General features: G+C 35.9%; 1 protein-coding gene across 2 annotated transcripts in view; it reads left to right on the top strand.

The window, feature by feature from the left end:
- Positions 1-27474, top strand: part of msraa (methionine sulfoxide reductase Aa) — a 95321-nt gene that overhangs the window by 34425 nt on the left and 33422 nt on the right. For both annotated transcript variants that reach the window (XM_088624914.1, XM_088624915.1), the window contains exons 2-5: positions 11919-11987; positions 15871-15990; positions 23991-24095; positions 26007-26113. In XM_088624914.1, coding sequence (XP_088481040.1) covers positions 11919-11987; positions 15871-15990; positions 23991-24095; positions 26007-26113 — 401 coding nt within the window. The remainder of the gene's footprint in view (positions 1-11918; positions 11988-15870; positions 15991-23990; positions 24096-26006; positions 26114-27474) is intronic.

Raw genomic sequence — 27474 nt, 5'->3', positions numbered from 1 at the left:
CGATTATGCATGTTTGTGTTTTTTTAACTGTCTAGTTATATCATTAATCCTCTTAGTCTTTAAGACATGGCCTTCTCTACCCTCTCTTGGTGTCTATGAAATATCTTGGAAGGACGATTAGGTTAATCACTACAACATGTTTCCTCAGGATCCAGAATCTTAAAAGGACATACTGTATCTAGATGAGGAGGCGGGCATTTCAAACTGCTCCAGTTTTAATCCTGAACAATTAATTAGGGTATTAGTTTATTGCCAGAGGCATCTGCTGTGTAAGTCTCAGTGTGGTCTGTGTGACACCCCTTTTTCTGTTTTAAGCTCCTTTATTATACTTGCCTGATGTTTTTGCTTAAATTATAGTATGTTCTTGTATGTTGTTACCCTTACACAGCATTAATGCCATGAGGGCATTATATATATCCACAACAAATAAGCAATACATTTATTCCCATGAAACATCACAGTAATATTATAGCTAAAGTCAATGAACAAGAAGAGTTTCTATTTTCCACACAGTGTCTTCGTAAACCGGATGGTTTAACATTAGTTTTAACTAGTTAAACTAGTTTTTAAACAGAAAATTCCGGTCTAAAACAAAATTATAACTGTTCCTTTCCTCCATACTTTCCTGTCTTAGAGTCATCTCTAGTGCAGCATAGCTAAAGCCATTTTATTTTAATCTACCTGCCTCTTCAGATTTTTTAGCAGGTCTAGTTTTTTTACCATATTTTTGGTCAAATCTAATAATACTAGACAGAAATTAAATTAAGGCTTTAACATCGTGTTTGTGGTTATCGTTTAAATTAAGCTGTGTAATTATTTAAAGGAAACCCTTTTTCAAGTTAGTTGTGTTATGGTTTTTATCAGTTTATGCTAAAGGATTTTACATTTTATTTTAAAGGTTGTTGCCCACAAAGTAAAGCACATCTTATTGAAGATGCATTGCAAAAATACTTCTCTATTTGCTATTAATAGAAGTTGCTTCATTACACTGCAGAACTCAAATGAACCTTGCAACCTACCTTTAAAAAATACTCTAGGAATGACTAAGTTGTTTTTGTCTTGAGCAGAGAAACTTGGAAAGAACAGTTTGCGGAAGTAATGACATTTCTTTAAATGAAATGGTATAATCGAGTTAATTAAAACATTATTAATTCAGCTTTCAGAAACTGTCCCAGATGATGTAGATGATTAATATTCACTCTGAGTCCTGGAGGGCCACAGAACACCAGGTTTATGGGTAATTTACAATGTTCAATGATTAAAGACCTGGAAACACAGGTAATGCAGGCCAGTTGAGTGAACAATTGATTCCAATCAAGTCATTGAGAGTCCAGAGTGGAATGAAAAGCAGAAGACATGGTAGCCCTCCAGGACCTGGAGTAGATATCAGTATTGTAGATGATAGAAAAATGAAGCACAGCTACAGTCTTGCCAGAACAAGGGCTGCTTAATTGAGAGTTTCAAAGGAATTCAAAAAGTTATGTGTGAATCCTGTTTCATATCAAATTTTATGATACGAACATACAATATTTTGATCATATCTGGAACAGTGTTTTAACTGCAGCTAAAATAAAGTTAATTAAAGCACTATGTCTTACAAATCATGATGAATTAACTTATCCAGCATATGGCCTTTACTTTAAACGACTTACACAAAAAAATCACTATTTGTTCAATGATATATAAGAATGTTACGGTCAGTCCCAACTTAGTCACAAACTACAGGCAAATTAAATTAAAACCAGGCATCACTGACTGTAGACTATAATAAAGCTAATTATACGCCATAACCCATGGAAATAAGAAATATAGAACAAAGAAAAGAGCAAGGAATGTAATAAGCAAAACAGCAGATGAAAAGTATAAGGTTATGATCAAACAGGAAAAGAACCCAACAGTCACAATAGCGGGTTAATAATTTGAGGTGTAAGTGTGGTGATGCCTCAGTCTATGTCAAGCAGTGCAGTGCGGATGATGAAATGTATTTTAACACTACAGTGGAAAAGGTAGGAACTGAACCTTAGTTACCAGCTTCTGAGGCAAGCGAGTTACCTCAAAACCAAAGGTCCCAACCACTGGCATGCTGGAAAATCTCTCCCTTAGGGTTGTGTCCATTAATGAAAGTCTACTAGATTTTCGGTGAACTGTCATGTGTTTTCAGTGTTGCAGCCTTGTTTGCTAGGTAGCTACTGCAACTGCACACTCTGTGTAACTTGTGTAACTATCTGATGCTAATTGGACTGGCAGTACTTGACTGTTTGTGGACATTTAATGGATCATTCCAGTGACTGGGAACAGAAATAAAAGTATCATGTTGATTTTTCTCAAAGGGGGGTTCAGTGTCGCATTCTGGTGGGCAGTGGCAAGCGATCAAATGAAAGGCCCATTCTGCTTTAGGAGAGAGAGCTTTCTCAGATGTCAATATTAACAGTTGGCTAAGGCGTGAAATCTTGTTTTGTCTTAGTTTTGCAGTCTCCCGGTTTTACAGGTTTACTGCCTGTTTCTTCTTTCCTTGTCTGAATGTTTCTAGTGAGGGACACAAATCATGATCAGAATTGTGCCTTTTGTTGCGTGGGATAAGTGGGAAAATGGAATCGCAAGAAAAGCTCTGTGTTAATTTTAATATTCACGAGAATAATAACTGAAGGGATGTGCTTTGTACAACATCAGTACACCAACACGAATACCACTGTTACTTATACTATATTACTTGTAATAAATGGATAGAAAAAATAATAGACGTGCATATTTTATGGCTGGTAATACTGCATATTTGGAGACAATTACAAAACCTAATTGCCCCTGCGACGTGTTGGTGTGCTGTTTTCTTTTCCAGAAGGGCCATTGTTGTTATAAGAGGCTGTTGCAGTCAGCCTGAGCAGAGCATCAATGACGCTGGCTCATTTATCACTGTCAGCTAGGCAGAGAGTGCCGGGGAGAGGGAGATGCCTTCCCAGCTCCCCTGCTCATCTGCTGCTTGTCTGCTTGCTGTGACTCCCTGGACCTCCAGATCTGGTGATCTGCAGCAGGGCGGGGGGAGGTGCGAGCCAGGAATGGCGTATTGAGAGCCGGCACGCTCTGCCATGTCTCCAGATCTGGATGCAGCCACAATCAGAACTATGCAGCGACCCTGCCATTACTGTTTTAAATGCAAGTGAAGCAAAATTTTATGGCTTGATTTTTATTTCCCCTCTCACTTTTTTTCCTCAACTTAAAGCATATGCCCATTATTTAAAAGAACGAGATGCAGTTCTTACCGAACCTTTCCATCCTTTTAATCTCCTGTCTTTTTTTAATTAATGGACAATTGTGTATATATATATATTTGCAAAAAGGAAATTTCCTTCAGATTTTCACTTGCCTCAAAACTGGATGTGTTTACATAGCGGAGTAAAAGACGCCACATTTACAGACATCAGATATTGGAATTCATGCTCCATAGAAAAGAACCGATTCTGATCAATGATTCATTGGCCGAGAAGCATCTGGTTTGAAAGCTCAACCTCATTGTTTGGAATGCTATATATGATGTCTGTTGCTTTCTATAGTGAAGTGCTGTTTAATCTAGATATAACACAATGAGTATTATTGTATAGAAGCTTCAGAAGTTTTCATTTTTTAGACATATTTAAACTGACCTTATTTTTTTTTAACTTTCATGTACCAATGTTAAGACAAGGGTCTGATTTAAAAAGGAAGTTCATTTCTTTATGAAAAGGTGTTGTTAGGAAATTTATAGAATCTTAACATATGCCCATGTTCCTTTCATCTCTTAAACCACAACAGACATTTTTTATTTTTGGTTTGTGAAGACTAGTTATGGTTTATACTTTTTGGTATGCAAAAGCTTATGCAGTTTTCATGTATCTACATGCAATTCAAAACAACCCTAGATGCAATTAACAGCTCCTTTCACAAACAAAAAACTGACAGCCAAAGCTCTTCCCAAACTGATGTATTACTTATAAGAGCAATATTTTATTTCTAATGAGTTGCACTTGATTGTAGTTGAGTATTCAGCTCTAGATAATAATGAACTTGTCTACAGAGTAGAGGGAGAAATAGATGTGAGTATTCAAATATTTCATTTTAGCATTAAGTGGGGAAACATTAAAGGGTTTAAGTCAAAATATAATTACTGAATTCTAGGGTTGTTTTGAATTTTAATAACATTGTGAGTTTGACGGCTCAGCACACACTTAGGAAAACATTTGTCCTCATTTGTCATTTTTCATTTGTCCTCACCAATAATCTCCATCACAGTACATCACAATTAGAACCACCTGATGCTCTCCAAAGTAGGGCTCTGAAGTGTTATTGCACTTTTAAGTACAGAGTCAATCTGGAACAGGGATGAGGAGCATGCAATACAACATGCATTATTTGTTTTCTGGCTCCAGTGTGGACTTCAGTTTCCCTGCAGTTTACATTCAAGCCACTTTGCATTAATGAAAAGAATCTCCTACAGCAAAAGATTATGCACCAGATATCAACAATTAGTCTGCGAAAGAAAGGAGCTAGTTTCATACCTTCATCATGACTAAAAGCAAGATAATAAAGTGTAGCTTTCACTGAGATCAAGACAGATATTGCGAAGGAGAGAGGACTGTTTGATCCCTAACCTGGCAGCATCAGAAGATGCAGGGTGCAAGGTTTCACAAATTAATCAGAGGAGGACTACAGTCCTGTATATAAGTGGACTTGAATTGCACCATCAGTGGCTGTTATGAAGAAGGTACTATTAATGGGAAAATCTTAATTTTAAGTTTGCTATACTTTCCTTCATGTCACACGATTAGAAACTGTAGATTTATACTGCAGTCCACTATTTGGACTGTAATCAGAATATCCCATGGAGGATGTAGCCTTTTAAGCTGTATTAACTGTATTAAAGAGGAAGAAATACACATGACAACCACCCAAAGGCCTTGAAAGTTCCATGCTGCTCTTGTGTCTAAAGCAAAAAATAATAGACTAGCTAAAAGACAACCATTCAAAAGGATGCTTGATTTTTATTGTTCTCCTTCACAAAACCATCATCGATATTAATACGCCTATTCTTAGAGATCTGACCTGTGTTAAAGAAACTGCATACTGTACATTACGTAACAGCCTGATTTCTTTTACAAACCAGCATTACGTATGAATGAAATACCCATTTAAACTGAATTCTTATTGACGGGCGAGTAGCAATGCTGCCTCACAGCTCTTGAATCGTGCGCTTAATTCTAACCAAGGACACTATCTGTGAGGAGTAAGCATGTTCTCTATGTGCTTGTTTTTTTCTGGGTGTTCTGCCTTCTTCCTGTAATCAAAAGACAAGCTTTTAAAGGGTGTCTCAAAATAAATAGCTCACAGTTTGTGTGTGTACAGTATGTGTATGTCTTGCATGGGGCTGGCATTTTCCCATAGTGTAATCCTGTTTTGCATCCTCGTGCCTGATAGACTCCAGCACAGAGCAACCGTCTAAGGGTAAATTGGTTGCAGAACATTAATGGCTGGCTGGGTACACTGATCCTAAATTGAAAAAAAAAATTGCAGAGAAATTCTGTGTATAATATACTATGAATACATATGCTCAGAGAAATTGTTAAATGAGGTGTACATTTTTATGGGACTCTGACATTTAATGGGACTTTTTGATTTCTTCTTCCCCAGTACAGCAGTGTGAAAATCACTAGAAAACAGTGTGGGAAGAGGTAAAGTTTGTTTTGTATATTTTATTATATATATATATTTGTTCATTTAAAGGAAAGAAATAGGTTTGGAATGGGAGATACAGTGCAATCATGTTATACTGTAGTTCCTAACAGAAACTGCAGCAAAAGGATACTGCTACAAGGCACCAAGAAGAAATTTAAAAGGTAAAAAATACTGGAGCACTTCTTGTGTCTCAGACAATAAATACAGGTACTGTAGGCAGTAGTAGTGCAGCTATTCAATATTTTAAACGAGACTGGAACTGAAGTGGTCAGGTGACTTTGTAGAGTTAACTTAAATAGAGCATTACTAACTAATGCAGTCTTTGTATGGGCATTGGACCTGTGCTGATTATGGGAAAGCCTGCATGCCTGTCTGTACAGTATGTACCAGGGCTCTGCTTTTCTCGCTGTTTTCGGGCTTGTTTTTTGGAAGATGTTTGAAGGCAACCTAGTTAGTTTGAGAAACTGTCTGAGAAATTGGAATAATTGCTGACTGGCGGAGGCAAAGCGAAAACCCCCCTCTGATCTCCTTTGACTGAAGGAACAAGTGAAAACTCAACTATTCATACATTGCAGAAACAGTGTCATCTCTGACTTTTATACAGACTTAAGTGGTACTTCATGGTGTTCTTATTAATCCATTAGTAAGGTGATTATAACTGCCTTTCAGATACTGATTGTTATTATTTTTTATCATTTTCAAAAAGTAAAATTTTATAAATGTTTTTTTTTGCTAATCCATATTTTTATATAACCATTAGTCAATTTAACAAATGCTTTAGATTTATAAGGGACATACAACATTGTGCCTTAGATTACAGTAAATGTGTTTTACATCAGAAACAATATCTTCTTATTTCTTGTATTATAAGGAATTTGAAGCCACTAATTTTACAGTAGCAGGTCTAAATAATGTATGTAAAGAGTAGAGCAATCCAAATTTTAACTGATGGTTCTCAGCTTTAAAAAATGAGCAGGTTTTAATTTCATTATGCCTTGTGCAAAATGTAATACATTTGATGCTAAATGCATTCCTGCCAGACAAAAAGAATTGACAGGCACAGGCAATATATGTCTTGTGATAAAAGAGCAGTTTAAAACAATAAAGGATGATGGTTTAGCTCAAATTGTATTTATACAGTAGTATAAGATGAGATACAGTACTTTCTATGTTTTAGATATACAGTACTAGATATACTGTAGGTTTGTTGTATAAAGCTGCAGTACATTTTGTTTGTATAAATTTGAGCATGTCTACGCACTTAAAAAGGAACATCTGTATAGTTGATTAAACTTAAAGCCTAAATTGCAATATTTTTCATGTAAGAGCTGTGAAAGTACAAAATTTTACAAAATTGTTTGCAGAAATACTGCCATTTCCTTTTCACTGCTTTTACTGATGCATTTGTGTCAGCCGAAGTCTAACCCTGTCAGAGGCTATCATTATTTTGAATAGGAAGTTATGCAGTTGTTAACTTGACACCTTTTTTTAAAAAGCAGTGCAGGCGCTTGAAGTCTTCAGCGTGTCTGGCCTCTGTGATGCGTATTTTCATGGGAAATGGGTAAAAGAGGAAACGCAACATCATTCAAAATATCCCTCCTCAAGTGTTATTGTTGTGACAAAGGCAGGCGCTTCACCCACTGTCTGTCCAGCTCAGTCCAGAAAGCAGGCGACCGTTTCAGTAGTCCCTCACAAAGAAAAGGCAGCCTGTTATCATTTCTCCAATTAATATTCGCCCTTAACTCACTGCATCTCTCTGCTGACATTTCCATTTAAATTGTTTATCTGGCAGTGGGTGGTGCGACTGCGTAAATGAATCTGGTTATGTTTACTGAAAGGTGGTAATTACTACGCTGGCAATGAAATAATCAAAGTCGAGCAATTTGGTTGGTGGTTATTAGGGATCACAGTCTAAGAATCCCTGTTCAGTGAAGTAATGCTTTTCATGCTCCACTGCAGGGGAGACAGTGCTTTTTTTCTACCCATCTCTCTGTTACTTTTTGTCATGGCTGCTTCACACTTCCTTAAATGTTGCAACACACCATGTAAATAATTCAAAATATTTTGTTAAAACACCCCTCGTGTATGATGAACTGACACTTTAATTTGTATCCAGTCTCTTAAATGGTTAAGGAATTTCTTTGAACTGCTTAAATGACTGCATTTACTGTAACTACCAAAAGTATTCACCCCCCCATTTCCGTTTTATTGTGGTTCAATATGGAATCATAATGTATTTGACTGGCAGTTTTTACCATTGACAAACTCTATAATAAAGTGTCAAAGACACTTTAGACCTAAACTGATTATAAATATAAAATGGAAAATAACTGATTACATGAGAAGTCACACCCTTGGAATCAATATTTGGTAGGAGCACGTTTAGCTGAAATTACATGTGAGTCTTCTTTGATAACGTTCTACCAGCTTTGCACATTTGGACATTGCAATTTTTGTCTATTCTTCTTTGCAAAATTACTCAGACTCTTTCAGGTTGGATGGAGATTATTTACTTTTTTTTCTTTTTAAGCTTCTTTTCTTTTTTGGGATCATCAACCTACTGGAAGATGAATCATCTCTTGCAGACTGGTGGACTCCAACAATGTGACAGTTCATTCACAGTTTTTCATTCACAAATTTGACTTCTAAAGACATTTGGTTGCATCCGAGCCTATTTACTGTAGGTGTTTCATAGTAAAAGGGAGTGAATACTTATGCAGTCACTTATCATTTATCTTCTGTTTTAGATTTATGATTAATTTAGGATGATCTGTAGAATTGTGTTTTCAGTTTGAGATTGCAAATACCTTGTGATTCTATATTGTAACACGGTAATATATGAAATAGTCCAAGGGGATGAATACGTTTGATAGCCACTGTAGATAACTGACAAAGCAGATGCTTGCTGCTGTGTTAACTGTCTATGCTTTTCATACTTTGCTAGACACAGTATTAACTATTGAACATTCTTGATCTGTAGTTTTTGACTCCTAAGTCAGAATCGTGCTTTTCTTCAGATTTATAACAATCTGTCAAGGTGCTTTTCCATAAATTCAATAATATTCTTACCCCTGTCAGTTCTTTGCTTCAGTTCTTATTTCTTTCTTGTTGGCCTTTTATTGTTGTGTTCTCCATCGTCTTAGGAATATTCGTACTTACTCTGACATAAAAACAAGAGCAAAATGTACCGATTTGCTGTGTTTTTGTGTTTAGCTCATTTTTTTCCCATTCAACCATTTATCCATGCATTTTCTAACTGCTTTATCCAAAACATGGTCACGGGGGAGCCAGAGCCTATCTTGGCAAACAATGGATACAGGGCAGGATACACCCTGGATGGAACACTAGTTCCTCACAGGACACAACATGCCCTCATTCAGGGACAGTTTTTCCAGAAGCCAATTCATCCAGTATGAATTTAGACCAGTATGTCTTTATACTGTTGGAGGAAACTTGGAGGAAAACCACATGAGCACAAGGAGAACATACAAAGTCATGCAGATAGCGCCCCAGGAATTGAAAGCAATGCTACTGTTCCACTGCACCGCTATTGTGCCTTCATTGTTTCCATTTCTTAATAATTGTCTGTGTCAAAAAACAATTCCTTGGGTATTTTGATTTTATTAACAAATAACATGGTCCACAAAAAATATACATATACCCCAAAATCAAATCAGATATGAGAGATGCATTTACAGTAGGTCTAAGTAAGAAGGTGTCCCAGAGCTTGCAATATCACCAGGAATTTTGTTTTCGCAAATAGAAAATATCCTTTTTTCTTCCATGTAAAATCCAGTAGTTTATGAATTAGTTGTTAGCTGGGACATATCTGTTTGGAATGATATGACTTAAGTGACTAAATGTGTAATTTCCTTGACGTTTGTAGTGGTAATAGAGGACAAATGCAATTGCATTTCTGTTTTGATTGCTGATCAAATGTATTTTTGTGTGTCGGACAAGTACTTTGTGTCACGTTTAATCCAGATTCATCTGATATATGTTGCTTACAAAAAGTTTGTGAAATTTGATAGTGGTACTGCCTGTTTAGTGGGGTATATTTTGCTCATTAAAGTTAAGGACTAGAGTGTGTCGATAATGGGAATGCTTTCAATCACAGCGTGGGCACAATGTGAGATTCATCCTTGACTGTTGAGTCACTTTACTAAAAACCATGGCGACGGTATAGAGTCCTGTGCTGCTGTGTAGCCTGGTCCCTTCATCTGCAAAAGATGAGCTCTCAGCCTCAACAACATGTGCACATACATTATGGAACCTACAGCAAATGATTTTAAATTCTGCCTTGCCTGCTTATTTTCTACAGATCATCTTCGAATTTCACATTTGTCTTGTAAACTGTTTGTCCTAATTACGACAAGTGGTAGTCTTTATGATGTGAATTTTTTTAATTTGAGAAGGAGCTAAATGTAGCAGTTTAATGAGCAAGCTCTATAAATCACTAGTGCTGCCAATGCTACTCCTGCAACTTTGCCTGTATTCTGTTTATTAGTATTCCTCTATGCTGTCTCTAAGAAGGAGGTGATAATAAAGTGAATTATAATAATTAGTAATAATACCAGTACTAGTACTGGTCTAAAAGGTAATGACAATGATGATAATACCATTAACACATTTGTATAGAGAAAACTAGGTGTTCCTAATAGCTAATGAAGTACCTGAGCCAATAAGGAAAATAAACTCTTGTTATTTATACAGGCCCCATATTTAGCATAAAAATTTAGCATTTTCAGAGATTTTGCTCTCTTCCATATTTGTGCAGAATACAAGCTTTTGAATGTGGATCTTTAGCACAGGTACATTACAGTAATGGACAGCAATACAGCGTCTTTACTAAGCTTTCCTTCAAGGAATGCTTAACAATGATAAAATTAGACTCTCTGTAGCAAAATTCTTTTAAATCAGTTAACACTGTCTAAGTGAGATCATGAGATTTTTCTTCAGGTAAAAAAAAAATAGTGTAAAATTTAATCATGCTCATCTTTATCTTTCTTAATGCATTAACATGAGGAAGTCTGAGCATGCAGTGATATGACAGTAAAAATGCTTTATTGTAATCATTAATATCAAATGAAAAACTGGGAAGAATACAGTCATGTTTAAGATGACAGAAATAACCATTTGTAATTGTACTTTTCAGGAGCAGTGTTTTTTTTATCGTGGTGGCTTTGTGAGACTCCGCTCAGTTCTGACAGTGATGAGATGAGATCTGTACATGTTGCGATGTAATGATGGAATATGTTCTGTATCCACCATAAAGTGCATAACGCTAAATGGAAATACCAGTGTACTGCAAAACATAGCTTGACAGCTGCACACTACGGAGCCGAGGGGATTTATTCCCCCTGGCCTGGCCTCACAGGCCATGTGGCTGACTTTTAGAGAGAATCCACTGCTCCACAGAGACAGCGAGCGGCTTGGATGAGCCCAGATGTTGAACTCGGTACTCCCTCGTTTATTCTAATCTGTTAAATGTCCTATGAAACAAAGCACCGCACCACCTGCATTTTAAGCAGCGTCATGAGAGCTAAAGACACTGTAAGCAACTGCTGAATGTTAAAATGCTGCTGCTGTTGCCATGTATACAAATGATTATTTTTGAAGCTTTGTCTCCAGTTGACAGAAAAGAACTGAACCGCAATGAACAGCCCAGCAGTGCTTGGGGGGGGGGGGGGCGTGGAGACTGAATTGAGAGAAACAATATAAAGGTGATTTTCTTAAGACTCCATCTTCAGTTTCTTAGGATCACCCAGCTGGCACACAGACGTTTGAATGCTTTTCCATTAATAAAATTGATTTTTTTTCTTTTAGCATTTTCCCCAAATTATTTCGAATAAAAACATATATGTTGCAGCAATCATTGTTTCCCAGCAATTGTTTTCTTTAAGATACAGCAGCACAGAGGAATGGATATCTTCACAAACTGCCCCTTTTTCTGTCCTGGTTATTAGTGATATCCAGACTTCCAGTAGCTAAAACCACTACTACTGGATTTGTACCTCTATCCCACACCACTGATAGAAGCAAACAAACAAACCTGCTTCATGATCTCCAGAACCAGTAGACAGGACAGGATTGTTTCTGATTTTAACCACAATACAGCCAGGATTGGAGGCCTGTTCCAACTCCTTTTTGTCTTTTGTGGTAAGGAAATGCCCAAGTTGTAGTTAAAAAGCAAACATTCTGTTGTGTCTTTGTAGGGAAACATCATGTTAATGGAAATAAGACTGTGCCGCCATTCCCTGAGGGATTGCAGATGGCCATGTTTGGTAAGTGATGCTCGTATTCCGAGAGGAAAAATGACAGTGGGGGGTGTCATGTAATTAGTTTTTTTCTAGTTAAAAAAGGTTCAAAAAAAGAAGTGCAGAACAAAAAAAGAAGACAAATTAATTACAGTTGATGATAACAATCTCATTTTAATAAAATGCATTACTTCAGCTGTTATTTTCTTTGCTCAGGATTCAAGCTAGATAATTAATCATTGCTGATGGAAGCAAATCGATTTTTTTATTGTTATTGTTGATTTTTTTATACAGATATAAATATGTTTTACAGTAGCCCCTTACATTTCGTGCCTACATATCATTTACAATCACAATATACTGTATTCTATAGGTTGTTAAAAAGGCGGTTCTAATCCTTGATTTTTCTAATTATTTTTTTTAAACTGACTTGATTAATTCCACTAGTCTCATTGGAAACTTGGATGAAAGATTTTACTATTCTTTCACACGCAATTATTGAGCTTCATTTGTATGAGGAAAAGACAAGTTTATCGATAGCAGAGACAGTGCCTGAGTAATGATGCTCTGTGTTCCACTGCAAGGTCTGATCTAGTGACATTTCTATTTCCCGTTGTTTTTTATTTGTTCATATCAATTTACTAATTGCAGAAATTTGTATGAATATGCAAAAGTAAATTGTGAAGATTCTGAATATCCTTGAACTAATTTGTGGGATTCAGTTAAAAAAATTGTGGTTAGGAAAATTATCATGTAATCAGAAATGAAAAATACATTTTTGACAATCAGAATCAGTGCAATTCAACATAAAATAAAATACTCATGCACCAAGTTATTTCATTCTGAAAGGAACTTTTAGAATAATTCTGAAAGGCCTTTTTTCATTGATCCCAGGAGTAGAGGAATCTTCAATAGCAAGGTCAGGACTAAAGTTGACTAATCTGGATTGAGATTTGATTAATAAATGGAAAACAGGGAGTACAGATAATGGGTGAATTCTCATATTGATGTGGTATACTGTAATAGGGTTATCGCAGTGGTTCAAGTGGGTAGCTGCGTCAGCATGCGTAGGTTGCAAAGGAACAAGTAAAGGTTTAATCTATACTATCAGCAAGTTGGAGTAAACCTTTACTTGTTCCTTATCACAGTGATTACTATTGCTGCCTCACAGTGCTGGGGCCCTGGTACAATTCCAGACCTGAGGTGGTGAAAACTGCCTAGTCCAACATTGGGGTTGCCCTCCCATCTATACAGGACATTTATGTAAGACGGTGCTTGAGGAAAGCTCTAAGCATCATCAAAGACCCCACACATCCCAGCTACAGACTGTATGACCCTCTACCATCTGAAAAACGGTACTGGAGCATTCAGGCCCGGACTACCAGACTCAGAAACAGTTTTTACCCCCCGCACTATCAAACTATTAAACTCCCAGCCTCTCTCACCTATGATTTGAACCTCACAGTGCCTTCTCTCTTACCAAAAACTCAAATACACATTCTACCTCTACGTTACATGTCAAAAAGCTCACTCCCCATAATTTTCTGTCCTTTTATTTCATTCTGTTGATTCATGTTTTTGCACATCTGATGTTGTTTTGCACATAACCTGTTACCTTTTGTTGTTTTGCACATTACCTGTTGTCTCTGTATTTCTTTTATTATACAATTGTATTGTTGTTTTTTTTGTACTACTTATCGTCTGAGAGCTAGCAAAATAGCATTTCGTTATACCATATACCTGTATATGAGTATAATGACAATAAACTTGAAACTTGAAACTATCTGTGTGTTCTGCCCATTTTCATCTTGGTTTTTACCAGGCGCTTCCAGTGTGACAGTATGTCCAAAGAAATACTGTAATGTTAATTGGCTTCTGGGAAAATTGGTCCTGGTGTGAGTGTGTGCATGTCTGTTTCTTTTGTGTGCCCTGTGATAGACTGGCTTCCAGTTCAATGGCGTATCCCGCCTTGTACCTGTTGCTTGCTGGGATAGGCTTCCTCTGCCCCGCAACCCTCAATTGAAAGAAGTGGTTAGAAAATGGATGGATGTGATGTAATTAGTGGAATTTCAAAGGGATCTATACTAGGACCACTGCTGTTCTTCATATTTGTACTTATCATCTCAATTCAGGTACAGTCATAAACTGTCAATGTGAGACAGCAATAATAAAGGCAAACAAAATATTAGTCTATTGTATATAGTCAAAAGTGTAGAATTCAAATTGTAAAAGGTTAGTTTAACATTGTACGATGCACTAGTTAGGCTTTATTTAGAATATTGCGTACAAGTTTGGTTAGCACATTACAGAAAATATTGGTGGTCTGGAATGAGTCCTGAAAAAAGCCACCAGATGCGTTCTGTGGCTTAAAGGAATGCTGTAGGCTGAAACAACTAAATATTTTAGTCCCGAACACAAGAGATTAAGAAGGGGCCTCATGCCATTATTGAAAACCCTCCATACCAAACCCATTAGGACATTGACTAAGTCAAAGGAGTGAACTTCTTCAGAATGAACAGTGAAACATGAAACCAAGGGACACACGTGGAAAAAGTGAACACAGGAGAAACTTCTTTGCCCACTTTCTTTACCTTAAGGATTGTAGGAGTATGGAACGAGCTTCTCAGTTAGGTCGTCGAAGCCGAAACCAACTGAAATAGGCGAGATGGGCTGAATGGGCTATTGGCCGTTATATATATATTATATAGGCCATTATATATATAGACCTAATTGCCTACAGTTATAATCCCTTTTAACTGTTTTGTGGTTGTAAACCAGATATCACAAGTGCAGAAATTAATTAATGGCTCATTTTTATACACAGCCGTGGTGTTGAAGCCAGTACCTTGCAGCTGGGTGTGATCCTCAGATATATTAGCAACTAGCAACTGAATGTGCTCGATGAACCACATGGTCTCATCTTGTGTGTGATATTTCTTAAGTCATAATTAATCAGCAACAAATTCCAAAATCCCATGGTGCATTGAAATATATCTTGTATACATTATTATAGTCTTCCTTTTCCTGCCATTGTTGACTCAAGGTCCCCATTAACAGGATGTATGCTTTCAGGTCATTACTTTTGGTTGTGACTCAAACATACTGTACACCTGACCTAAAACACTCACTTGTCTTCGACTCTTGCATTCAATTTTATGTGTTCTGTATTTTGTTTTGTGTCTCATTTCATGGAGTGAAGTGCTTTAATGTGAATTTATAGCCTGATCATTCACAATTTTCCTGAAAGGCCTGGAAGCAGTGGTGCAACCCTAGACAGACAGTTCTTACATATTCTCCTCAAGTCCATAAGAAAACTAGCCTACCCGTTTTTCAAGCACTATAGTACATGCCTACAGACTGTGCATGGAGTGTAAATAAATTCTAACATTTTCAAACTTGCCTCTAGCAAATAAGATAAGCTGGAAAACCGTGCAATGATTTTTTACTCTTATTTTGTTAAGATAGTATTTTTTGGTCATAAAATATCTTAAAGTTTATGTGTTTTAGTGGCCCTAAGCACATCAGAGACCTGAAGCAACATTGTTATGTTTGAAAAAATTTAGTTATACCATAAACTTATATCTTGATCTTCTTACTAATCATTGCACAATGGATCTGAAAACTATTCACGCTGCTGAGAAGAAAAAAATAGCCAATAACTCTATGACTGATTGCATTAACTGCATACTGGAACAGAGCACCTCAGTGGTAGACATTTATTTATCATCACAGGTATAATCAGTTCTTTGAAGAAACCATTTTTAAACCAGAGCTAAGTACCACGTTGAGTTAAATTGAATGTAATTTAATGTGGTTAACAGTGTGTGTTGTATTCATGGCCAGAAGACAAATTCTACAAAAAAAGCTCATCCTCATGTTATCTTTATTATTCTTTTTCTTTAAAAAAAAGGCATGGGCTGTTTCTGGGGAGCAGAGAAGAAATTCTGGAGACAGAATGGTGTGTATTCCACGCAGGTGGGCTATGCTGGTGGATTCACTCCTAACCCAACCTATGAGGAAGTCTGTAAAGGTAGGTCATTACTGTACATTGATATTCTAGGAAATAAGAAGACAGGAATATTGGTGGACTAGAGCCAATAACAATTAGTTTGCTGGAAAGAATGCCATGACAGAAGCCCCCAGATTAAGATTTAAGTCTGATCCTGATCATAAGATATTAGACACCAAGCTAGGCTAAGGATGGTCAGTATGTGAACAGGAAATATCCAAGGAAGTTCAGGTTACTGTGTTAGTAGACAAGTAGGTGGCACTCTTTCTTCGGAACCCAAAACTCCAAAACTAAGTACTCATTTTTGTGACAAGGTATGCTCTATAGGAAAAGGTATTGTCCTTTAGATAAGATTTTACAAATGTTTTGTATTTCTTTATGCTGAATAATAATTTATATTGTATTTTCACTTTACTCCTTATTCATCAAAACAATGAATATGTGCATGGCAGAAAATAAAGCTTACATCTGGATCCTAATACTACTATAGTATCTTTATTAATGTTCGGGTGGGTAGCTCCATCAGAATGCATAGGCTGTAAAGGAACAAGTAATAGGTTTATTCCATGCTGCAAAGAGAAGAAAGAAAACACAATATTTTGGCCGTGGAGCCTTCTTCAGGTGTGAGGCCTAAGGAAACATTTTATGACATAAAATGAAAACATAAAATGAAAAACATTTTATTAATGTTTGCTGGCATCATTCAAATAACTGCACTGCTGTTAGTAAGATTCATTGTAAATTCAAATGGAAGCCAAATGGAAATGGAAAAGTATTGTAATATTCTTAATTCAGAATGAATGAACACTTTGGAATCAATTATACATTTTGCTGTAACTTCTGTTTCTGTCTTCCAGCTTTGCACACATTCCTAATTTATGTTCCACTATGTTACCTGCGAGACGTTTTGTGAAAACATATCCCTGGTTTGGAAAACTTAAGTTGACAAATGTCACAGTTCTCTCACATGAGGTGGTTCATCTCATTATCAGGTTCAGTCTTTGCATTGTCACACCTAAAATGAGAACTTTGGAGATTTGCCTTTATCACAAAGAAAGCAAACATCGGTGATTCTGGGTTATAAAGTGTTGTGAAGTAGAAATTTGTTTGATGGCTTTAGTCTAAAAGCCTCTTTGCAGAGAATGTTTTTTTTGATTAGTCAAAATGCATACTCAGTGGTATTTGGACATATTTGAACATCAACATTTTTTTCTGTTTATTTTCTGTTTTATTCTGTTTTGAAAGAAATTTTATCATTGAAATTGAAGCATTATTTTCTGTGAACAAACTGGCAGTTGCGTTTCATGTGAAGTAGGCATTTCAAGTTTAGGCATTTCAAAAATACTTTTGTGTTAAAACACAGTGATGTTTAAGGTTGCTTCTTTTGCTTCATCACCTTTTAATACATGAGCCATCTCTGCAATAATGTTGAAAAATGATAACTAAATTCATTTATTTCTAGCCGATTTATGAAAATGATACGTCTTATCAATCTCTCATTTTCCGCTGAAGTGCTCTGAGCAGCAGTTCTTCTGGTAGTGTGTTATTATCTTCACAATGATACTGTACACAAAATCTTGTGATTACGTGTGATGTTGTTTTTTCATATAGAGTAAACTGAAGTTAGTAAAGCAGAAAACTTTCCAAAGAAAAATAAATTTAAAAAATTGTCAAGAAGAATTGATTTGACAACTAGAAGCCATGAAAAAAGTATATGTGTTTCACACACATCTGATAATAACCAACAGCTACTTAACTCTTATTGTGAAAACTTTTAAAGTGAAAAATATAAAACAAAATATATTTCCATTTTTGTATGGAGCAATTAAAGCAAAGTAAAGATATTACATGTTTAGTTTACTTGTAAATTGGAGTTCTACAGGAACAAAAATTACTACTGAAATATACTGAAATGAAATATATGGTTTAAACTGGGTCTTTTAGCATTTTTAACTGTCATAGATTGGATCAAAGTGAAATAATCAAGTGACATAATGGAATATCAGGTCTTATTTTTAATTGCAAGACTTAAAAAATTGGATTTCATAAATTTAGCATAAGCATTGCAATAAAAATGTACTGTACACATTTTTGCTTAAGTGGAGGAACAAGTAATAGGTTTATTCCATGCTGAAAAAAAGAAGAAAGAAAACACAACGTTTCGGCCGTGGGGCCTTCTTCAGGTGTGAGCTTTTGCTTTTGTGCTTGACATCTGTTTCAGTTTATATCATTCTCCTGACTGCAGAAGGAGCTGTCCATTCTAGAGTGCTGAATGAGACACGCAGCATGCAGTTGGGAGTGTATTTTCCTAGAAGCTTCTAAATTAAGTATTTATTGCTCCATAAAAACTATCAAAAGCTGAACAAGTCACAAAGCAAATGAATAGAATAGAATTGATTCTACTTATGTCACTCATTCTGATTCACCACTGCGCACCTGTTTTACTGCATTTGATCAAATTCTGTGCTATATGTAAGTAGAAAGCATTTAGTTCTTTGAGTGCACTGAGATCAAGTCAGTGGTGCTGCTCCATCAATCGAGCAGCACCACATTAAACACAGCAGTAGGTTTGTTTTTTGTCACCTTTGTCTTTATACTGAAGTGCTTCCCACCTCCAATCAGGCTCAGAATAATAACCATTAAGTTGGAGTGTGTGCGTCAAAATGCCTGAACATACAGTACTGTTTGTTTGTTGGATTACTTTTTGTAACTCTCAATATGCTTTTTTTGTATACAGTAACGCCTAGCCTTGAATGAGTCAGATGCACAAATAACAAATTAATATCTGACTCTGCAGAGGTTCCTGACTCACTGTTTTCACAGCCACAAATTCTGAAAATGTTTGGACAAGCTTGTGCTCTCTTGAGGGTATTTTAACAACCATATACTTGCCTGGGATCAGGCTTCCTGTCAGCCTTTGAGTATTGTTTAAAGACAGTTAAAATATTCATTTGAGTCACATTATGGAAATAAATGAATAAAATTAGTATTTGACTTTCACTGTTGCTTTCTAAATAGATGACTAATTAGTGGTTGCTGATGTTCTGTGTTTAGAAAGGCTTTTCTTTAACTCTGCAATGTTAGGCTTACCAATTCAGTCTGCCAAACCAAACTGTCTAAATAGGTTTTAAAAGCAAAAACTGAACACTGCCGATAAGTTTAAATTCTAACACTGTTCCTGAATTAGATGCAGTTATAACATGCATTTAGTTTTGATTGAAGAAATATTCTTCAATAGAAATATACTTCAATAGAAGTATCTATATGAGAAGTGATAGGAGCTGCAGGAAGCTTTACTCATCAATTGCGACATTCTCAAAACACTTCCTATCTCTGTGTCCACCCTTGATGAAGAAGCCGCTTTGTGCTAATATTGAAATTGCTGTGTACTATTTCTTGTCCTGTGCAGATGCTCCTTCTTAAAAATCAAAGGGAAGACCTGCTTCACCACTGCAGTTAGACTTGCTAATCCTTGGAGAGTGTCTGTGCTGTGTAGATTGGAAATAGATCCGATGTAAACAAGGGATTAATGGCTGCTGGAATGTCTATGGAGCACTGGCAGAGTACAAAAAAGGAATAAATAAATAATGTGGTGCTTCCAATTTAGACACTGAATCACTCTCACACCAATCACAACTTAATGTGCTTTCCAGTTGCCTCATCCCTTATTTTCTGAAGAAAAAAAAAAGAATCGGGTCTCATCTTAAATTATTTTGAACTGGACCTGCAACAGCATTTGAAATATTGGCAAATGTTAAAGGTCTATAAAAAAGTAAGTCCTTTGGCTTGGTGCAATACTGAAGGAGTTCCACTGGCTACTGATTTTTATTGCTTATTTCACTGCATCATTTTTTAGTAATGTCAGACAATTTGAGTACTTCTACTTGTGATCAGTCTGAAATAAGTCTTAAAGTGATAAAAAAGAAGAGCTGGTTTCCTCACATTTTGATCATGCTTACATGATCAAACATGCTGTTTGTTAAGCTACAGTATACTTTACAATAATATGTCTACTATGGTTCTCGGTTTTAGGATTCTTTAACAAATTATCTCTTTTCATTTTGCAGAGCATTAAGTTCGGTTAAGGGGTTATGTACTGTAAGGTAAGGCAGTAAAATTGGCAACAATGCAAACATGATACAAGAAAGAGAACAATCACATTAAAACGATACAGAACTATATGAACTCCCATGGATAAACTCACTTTAGGCTGTTTCATACCTGCAAACTCTACCACCTTCTGAAGTATTAAGTGCATAACTGCCCAGAGTTTATTAATCATGGGAACAAATTTTCATGGGCAATAATTTATATGCATACCTTCAAATTGAGTCTTTTCATTACTATGTTTATGAGAAAATGAATCTTTAGATCAAATTGCTAATTGTTTTCTTTTTTTTTCTTTTTTTTCTTTTATTTTTCTTTTTTTTTTATCAGCATGCTTAATGGAAAGCTGGCAGATACTGTTACAACTGTCTTCACTTTGGCTCCTAATGGTTATGCATAGCCACATTCCTACATATAATAAAAAAATGCATTTTACATTAAAAGAGAATGTTATTTTCTTATTACAAATATCTGTTAAAAAAATTGCTCTGTATATGCCAAATATCAGTATTGTATGGCAAGGACCCCAACATGTTTTAAATCCTCTCATCTCTTTTTGTTTTTATTGTCTTGTTGGCATAATTTTAATTTGCCCATTCTGTACAAGAGGGCTGTTGAAGGTATCATGTTCCTGTAGGTAGCAATGAAACTGACCCATAGATTACTCTTTATTACTTTTTTAATATAAGCACTATAGATCTGCGAGTGTACACAGGTGATGTAGCTTTCCTTGTGGCACAGTAATGATAAATGTTAATGGCAGATGGATCTCATTGGGAATGCATTTGAGGTTTTCTGCCTTTGGGCCTTATTCACATTTTTATAAATATCTGCATTTTATCCCCTTTAGACTTCAGTATGTACCTTGTACTTATAATACTCACCTGGAATCATCAAATGGTTTAATAGCTTCCTAGTATTTCTTCACCTGCTTTAAAGAATGATTGAATCATATAGATATGGTCCTTATACATGCCTGCTTGCTGAGCCATTTCTTACGTTGTAATGTCCACAGTGGCTGACAGGAGAGTTTTTGCCAATTGGGGGAGCAGTGTGTCTGTCACTGGAGCCGTTGTATCCCCAGGTTTAAAATAGCAGATGTCTCAAACCTTGCCATTTAAGCTGTTTTAAAAGTGCATCGAATATTTTTATGAGATTGGCATAAACTCTTGGTTTTCTTTTCTTATACTGGGAAACTTTCTTCAGATACCTGTGAAGCTCTAGAGGATAAATAAATTCAGCAAAGGTTAAACAAAAATAAAGCCAATTTCTGCTGCCTCATCTTCAGTTCAGGGCGCTGTTGAGGTCTGCCTATAAAGCACTTTTTAGGGAATTTTCTGTGTGAAGAGTGCTAGATAGATCCAACATTTTATTACTGTTTTTGTAGAAGTAGTGTGAGGGGTACCCAGGGTATAAACTTGTTTCATGTTTAAAAAGCTCAGATGTAAATTAAATTCTCTACATCAAGGCATGTACAGTACTTCTAAAATAGAGAAATTAAAAACTATAAAATACAGCATGTAGTATTAGTAATTATATGTATGTAACTTGATGGCTAACTGCTAGTATTTTTAGTGGTGTGTTTTCCTGACGAACAGATAAGCTTGGATGTTAGAAGCATTATGCCAGTAGATACAATATCACCATGTCTTACATTCTAGACCTAGATTTGATTAAGGCTCTTAAGTATAAGACTGTATTTGAAAAAGTTTACAAAAATGGACTTTATGAAACAATAACTGCACGTTATTTCATTTTCAGTGTTCTCCTTCCTAGTCCTAACCATAGGCTGAACCTTTCCCCCCTCCCTCAGGGTCAATAACAATATTTTTATAACTGTTTATGATATCATTAATAACATGTTCATCGATTGCTCAAACACAATTATTAGGAGTTTTTTTTTTCCTCAATATTCTGAAAATAAATAATAGAAATAGTAGAACAGTAAAGTAGAATAGTAGAAAGTAAATCTGTGAAGTCAGTGGATATTGGAGAAGTGGTATAAGGTCAGAAGAGAGAACACAGGAAAGCAGTGTATGATTTTACTCAGCTTGTCTTATTCCATTATAGTTTACCAATATTGATCTCAAGTGTCATAAATTTAACCCCTTCCCTTCACTGGAACAAAATTACCGTAGAAATTAACTTCATAAAATTGATGGCTTAATGAAATTTATTGTTTTACTGACTTACACTGACTTCCCTTGCTTTAATGTAGTAATACATTTAAATTGTTATCAAATGTTTAATACTCAAAGGATTTGAGTTAATTAAGCCAAAGAACATCTTTATCCAAAACAGCACAAGAAGGACTGAAATACAGCAAGCTCAGAAGTGGACATTTTGGAAGTGAGCCTTTCAAAGTGAAAGTAGGAAAATGTGTGGACTCATTTAATACAGATTTCCAGAAAGTTTTTTTAGGTGTGAATGAATAAGTTATTGATGTGTGTGAGTAGGTTTCATGTTATTCCTTACAACCAAGTTACCAAAGTAATTGTTGTGTCTATTATTTTTAGTGTGACAATAATCATGACAATATAAGGCAATGAATGGTGTGTCATGTAATATTTTATTTTGACTGCTTTACTCATTGTGCCTATAAGAGAATTTGGTGACGTTTTCTTTCCCAAAGCAGTCCTCTTAAGATTAAACACAAATGGATGGTGGAGGAAAATGCATTTTGAAATCTTGTCCATGACAACATACCCCCTCACATGCCACCCACACTGTGTTTTGCTGCGTGCCAAAGTGTGTTTTACACTATTTAAATTGTGCAGGTCTTTTATTTTAAAGGCTTGCTCATATAATCTGTTTAGTATTTGTTACGCCTAGACTAAACCCTCCCCATTGCTTTCTTAAAAAATCAGAATTGTCTGTATAGAAGAAGCTATGGGCATGCTGGTGCAACACTGGTTACCATTGCTGCCTCAAAGCACAGTGCCCCTTGATTCTAGATCTGGGGTGCTTTGGATGTTCTAGACCTTTGGAGTTTGCATGTTCTCTCCATGTTCATGTGGGTTTTTCTCCGGGTGCTCCAGTTCCCTCCCACAGTCCAACGACTACATCCAAAGGCCCCAGTGTGACTGTGTGTATCTGTATCTGCCATGTGATGGACTGGCATCCCCTCCAAGGTATTACCTTTCCCTGCCTTTCTGCTTGCCAGGATAGGCTCTGGCTCTGGATGAAGCGGTTAGAAAATGGGTAGATGGTTACAAGAAATGTTTTATATACGTGTAAGATAGTGCGGGTCAAAGAAAATGTATTTATTTTTAAAAATCAAAGAACACACACGATTTGTGAACATATTTTGTATAGGGGAAATATTAAATGTTGCCCATTATATTTTCATAGATTAGTGTTTAACAACTTAATTTCTATACTTTACAACCTATTGTACAGTATCATGCATGTTTCGTCATTGATACTATGGGGGAAGTTCATTTCAAAACAAGAAGGCAGTATAACCTTACAGTACTCATAATCCTCCATCTACCATCTCAACTTCTCTTCTACCCTCAACCTTAACCCTATCCTAAGGCTGCAAGTCATAAACTAATCCTATCCCTTAATGTAACCCAAATCCTAAACTAACTACTAATTATATACCAAAATCATACTAAATACTGTGATCCTAAATTAACTCTACCTCATCTTTAAAAATCTATCTATAACCCTACTCAAACTAATTTTAAACCCAGACTTTATATACCTCTTTCTCTTTCTTTATCACAGTCCTACCTGTAATTCTAAAACTCACCCTAGTGCTAGTACTGAACTGGATCTTACCCGTAACTGTAAGCCTCCCTATATTTAACCTCACCAGACCTGAGACTAACCCTATACCAAACCTTAACTGTTGATTTATTAGTATTCCTAGCCATAGACCTAACCTGAACCTTACCTGTATTCCTCAGGTAAAACTGGACATGCAGAGGTTGTTCGAGTTGTGTACCAGCCTGGAAAAATCAGCTATGAAAAGCTACTGAAGGTGTTTTGGGAGAGCCATGATCCCACACAAGGTACAAATTATATGCAGTCTTGAGGAATGAGAGGAATTTTGATTGAATGTCCGTGTGTGTATCAGGGTTACAAACAGAGCGATAAAGAGAGAGTCTGTGACTCAACTGTTACGTTTTTTTTTTAATTCTGTGTTATCTTGTTCATCACCCCAGTAATTTGTTTTACTTGATTTGAAACAGAAAAAAGAGCTGCCATTTTTGACTTGTAGTAATTAGGGGTTTTGTTGGCAGTAGAATACAGTGATATTCAGAATCAGGAAGAGAAGGGCATAATAGCAAAATCCCAGGTATAAAACATGATTTGCTTTCATTGATTTTTTTTCTCCCTTTCCAAATGCCTTGAGATCTGGGGCACAGAAATTCACCAAGAATATCTTCCTGAACTCCTAATGTGTGCCTTTTGGTATTCAACTCACATATCCGAATACAGCAAAGGTTGTCAACGGATTTGATTAAAAATACACAGGCTGACCTGTCCTTATTAAATCTCTTGATTTGGAGGCACTCGGATTGATAAAAGACAGCTTGTGTTGTGAACATACAGAAACACATAGAATTTCCAATATCGTAAGAAAATCTTCTATGATCTTATTGGTTTCATCTCAGTTATCACACATGAAAAGGGCTACTTGTGTTATCTAGTGCAGTTAGTCTTCTTAAATGCATTTCAACACTTTGCTGGAGGAGATTATGTAGATTGAAATGAATAGGAAGAGAAGTAGTACTGTATTACCATATTTCACAATATTTGCTAAAAACAAGGAAGATCTTTGATTTGTATGCATTACCAATGCCCTTGTTTTGAATCGTATTGTACCAAATGCAATATTACAATGTCACTTTTAAAAGAGGAAAAAAAGAGCTGTGACACTACAAACCTGCACATTTCTTCACAATACAGTAGTTGCAGATCTAGGATGCCATTCAGTATGTAGATATCTTTGTGGATAATAACTTAATAACTAAATCGGGGCATTATCATGTATTTCTAGGTCATCTCACTATTATGCAGCCAATAGGTCATTCAATAGTCCCTCACTGTGGGACTTCTTTGTTAATTTATTCATCAATTGTCCTTCACCTGCTAGGCTTGCATAGTGGAGAATTGTTCTTTCCTTGAAGATTGTTAGATGCCATTTGTAAGGTTTGATATTTCAAAGGTAAAAAAGTACAGCAGGGGGCTTGTTATCTTTCTCCCCAGGCAAGTGCTTGTCTGCATACATCCTGTCTCTTGTTAAGGTCAATAATCATTTTCTATCAGGATTTTATCATCAAAGAATATTAAGCTCAGAGCAGTGAAATAATTAGCCGTGAGCACTTTTTGATCAAGGGAACTGTTCTTTGATTATAATTATATAGAGTTTTTTTTTTAAGTTTTCAGGTAACTTTATATTTGATTGACTGTGAATTACTGTAGTTCTCCCTCGGAAAAGGGTAGACATTTCTAAAGCGGTGTTTAAAAAAAAAGATTTATGTGGCTCACAAGATTAGTTTCAGTGGAAGGAGGGGTAAGAGCCAGAAGGTGACATGATGACAGGTGCTATTGTAAGATGTATTTAAGTTCTTACAAATTGAGAACTGACTGCTCTGTTTCAAATCTATTTGAATATAAAATTATTTTTATTTTTAGTTGGTACAAGCACAGGTCACAACTATTCTGTAAAGCAGCTTTTCCATTCTCCCTATTTTCTTGATGACTGAAGTATAGAATTTCCTAAATATACATAATCAAATATTCTTTGAAACAAATGAATTCAATTAATGAATTATTTACATAGCTAATACCAATATGTGACTGAGATTACTGGATTTATCTGGAGTTTTGATTTGTCCTAATTCATTATACATTTTTTTTTCTTACAACCACAAGTGCCATAATATAATTCAGCACTGAATTCTCGTCTTGTATAGGAATGCGGCAGGGCAATGATATAGGAACACAATATCGATCTGCTATCTACACTTCCTCTCAGGAGCAGACAGATGCAGCTATCAGGTCTAAAGAGGAATACCAAAAGGTAATTTTCACTTGTGTTTTTATGTTAACTGTCTATTTCTAAATCTGGAATTATGCATCTCTTTTCCATGTATATGTCCAAAGGAAATTCTGACTCTTGCAGACTGAATGGACAAAGCATTGAAACTTGTATCTTGTATCTTCCTGTATGTTTAAATAGTTAAATACTATTTAAACATACAGGCTGATTGCCTCTGTGATACAAAAGCTCACTTTCTCTCACTTAGCCCAGCCTTCATACAGTAGTCCTGGTCTTGTTGGTAGTTTTGAATCCAAGATGTTTTACTGACCTCTTAATTGAACCATTTGTCTGATGGACCATTTCAGTGGTATTCTGCTCCTACAAAGGAGAAGCTTTCAACATACTTTTTAATTTTTCCATGTAAAATAAATTCTACAAAATATAAATGGTAAATTATTATTAGTCAAATTAAGAAATCAAGAGCTCAGCAGGAACAAACACCAACTTCACACTGGGATCATGTAATCCAAGACTGGAAAGTCTTACCCTATAGCCTGCAATAAAACAGTCACACTTGGCCTTAGTACTTGACCAATATTAAGCACTATTCAGGTTAAACAAATACACTCTCTTGGGGGCATTTACTCTCAATAGACTAAACAGCATAAGGCTGTATTTTGTAGTATCCTGGACATGTTATAGTTACAAGTAATAGGTTTATTCCATGCTGAAAAGAGAAGAAAGAAAACACAACATTTTGGCCGTGGAGCCTTCTTCAGGTGTGAGCACGGCCAAAACGTTGTGTTTCCTTTCTTCTGTTTTCAGCATGGAATAAACCTATTTCTTGTTCCTTTGCAGCCTATGCATACTGACGCAGCTCCCCACCTGAACTACTTCATGTTAAAGTTAGCCTGATATCTATACCTTCTCAAATATATCAAGATATGGATGTGGATGTGTGGGATTAACCTCAAATGATGTGTAAAATAGTTTAATGCAAATTGTTTACAAACTGCAGGACTATGACTACTGTGGTCATACAGTACTGTAGTAGCTAAAATCATAGACATGAGTTGGTTAAATTAAAGGCTACAGTAAAACACAATCATTGGATTGTTATTGCAACAAGAATTCACAATTTCCCTTTATGTTTAGTTTCACCTAATTAGTGAAATATTTAGGGTTTTCATTCAGGTCTATAGGTAAGAGTTACGAATATTGATAGATTAATGGCCCTCACACTCAAGATCAAGCAATTTCAATTTTCAACAAAACAGAAAAAGCAGACACATATACTCCAATCATACAGTATTGATTGTGCTGCAGAGTTTTTTACTTGAGCTGCAGGGTTTCTTTTTGATATTTCTTCTGAAATGATTTGCTGCACAATGTAATTATCA

This window comes from Lepisosteus platostomus, chromosome 3 (assembly GCF_059453375.1).
Source record: "Lepisosteus platostomus isolate fLepPlt1 chromosome 3, fLepPlt1.hap1, whole genome shotgun sequence".
NCBI classification, from domain to species: Eukaryota; Metazoa; Chordata; class Actinopteri; order Semionotiformes; family Lepisosteidae; genus Lepisosteus; species Lepisosteus platostomus.
The sequence above is the reverse complement of the archived record's forward strand: the minus strand, read 5'-3'. Positions and strand labels throughout refer to the sequence as shown.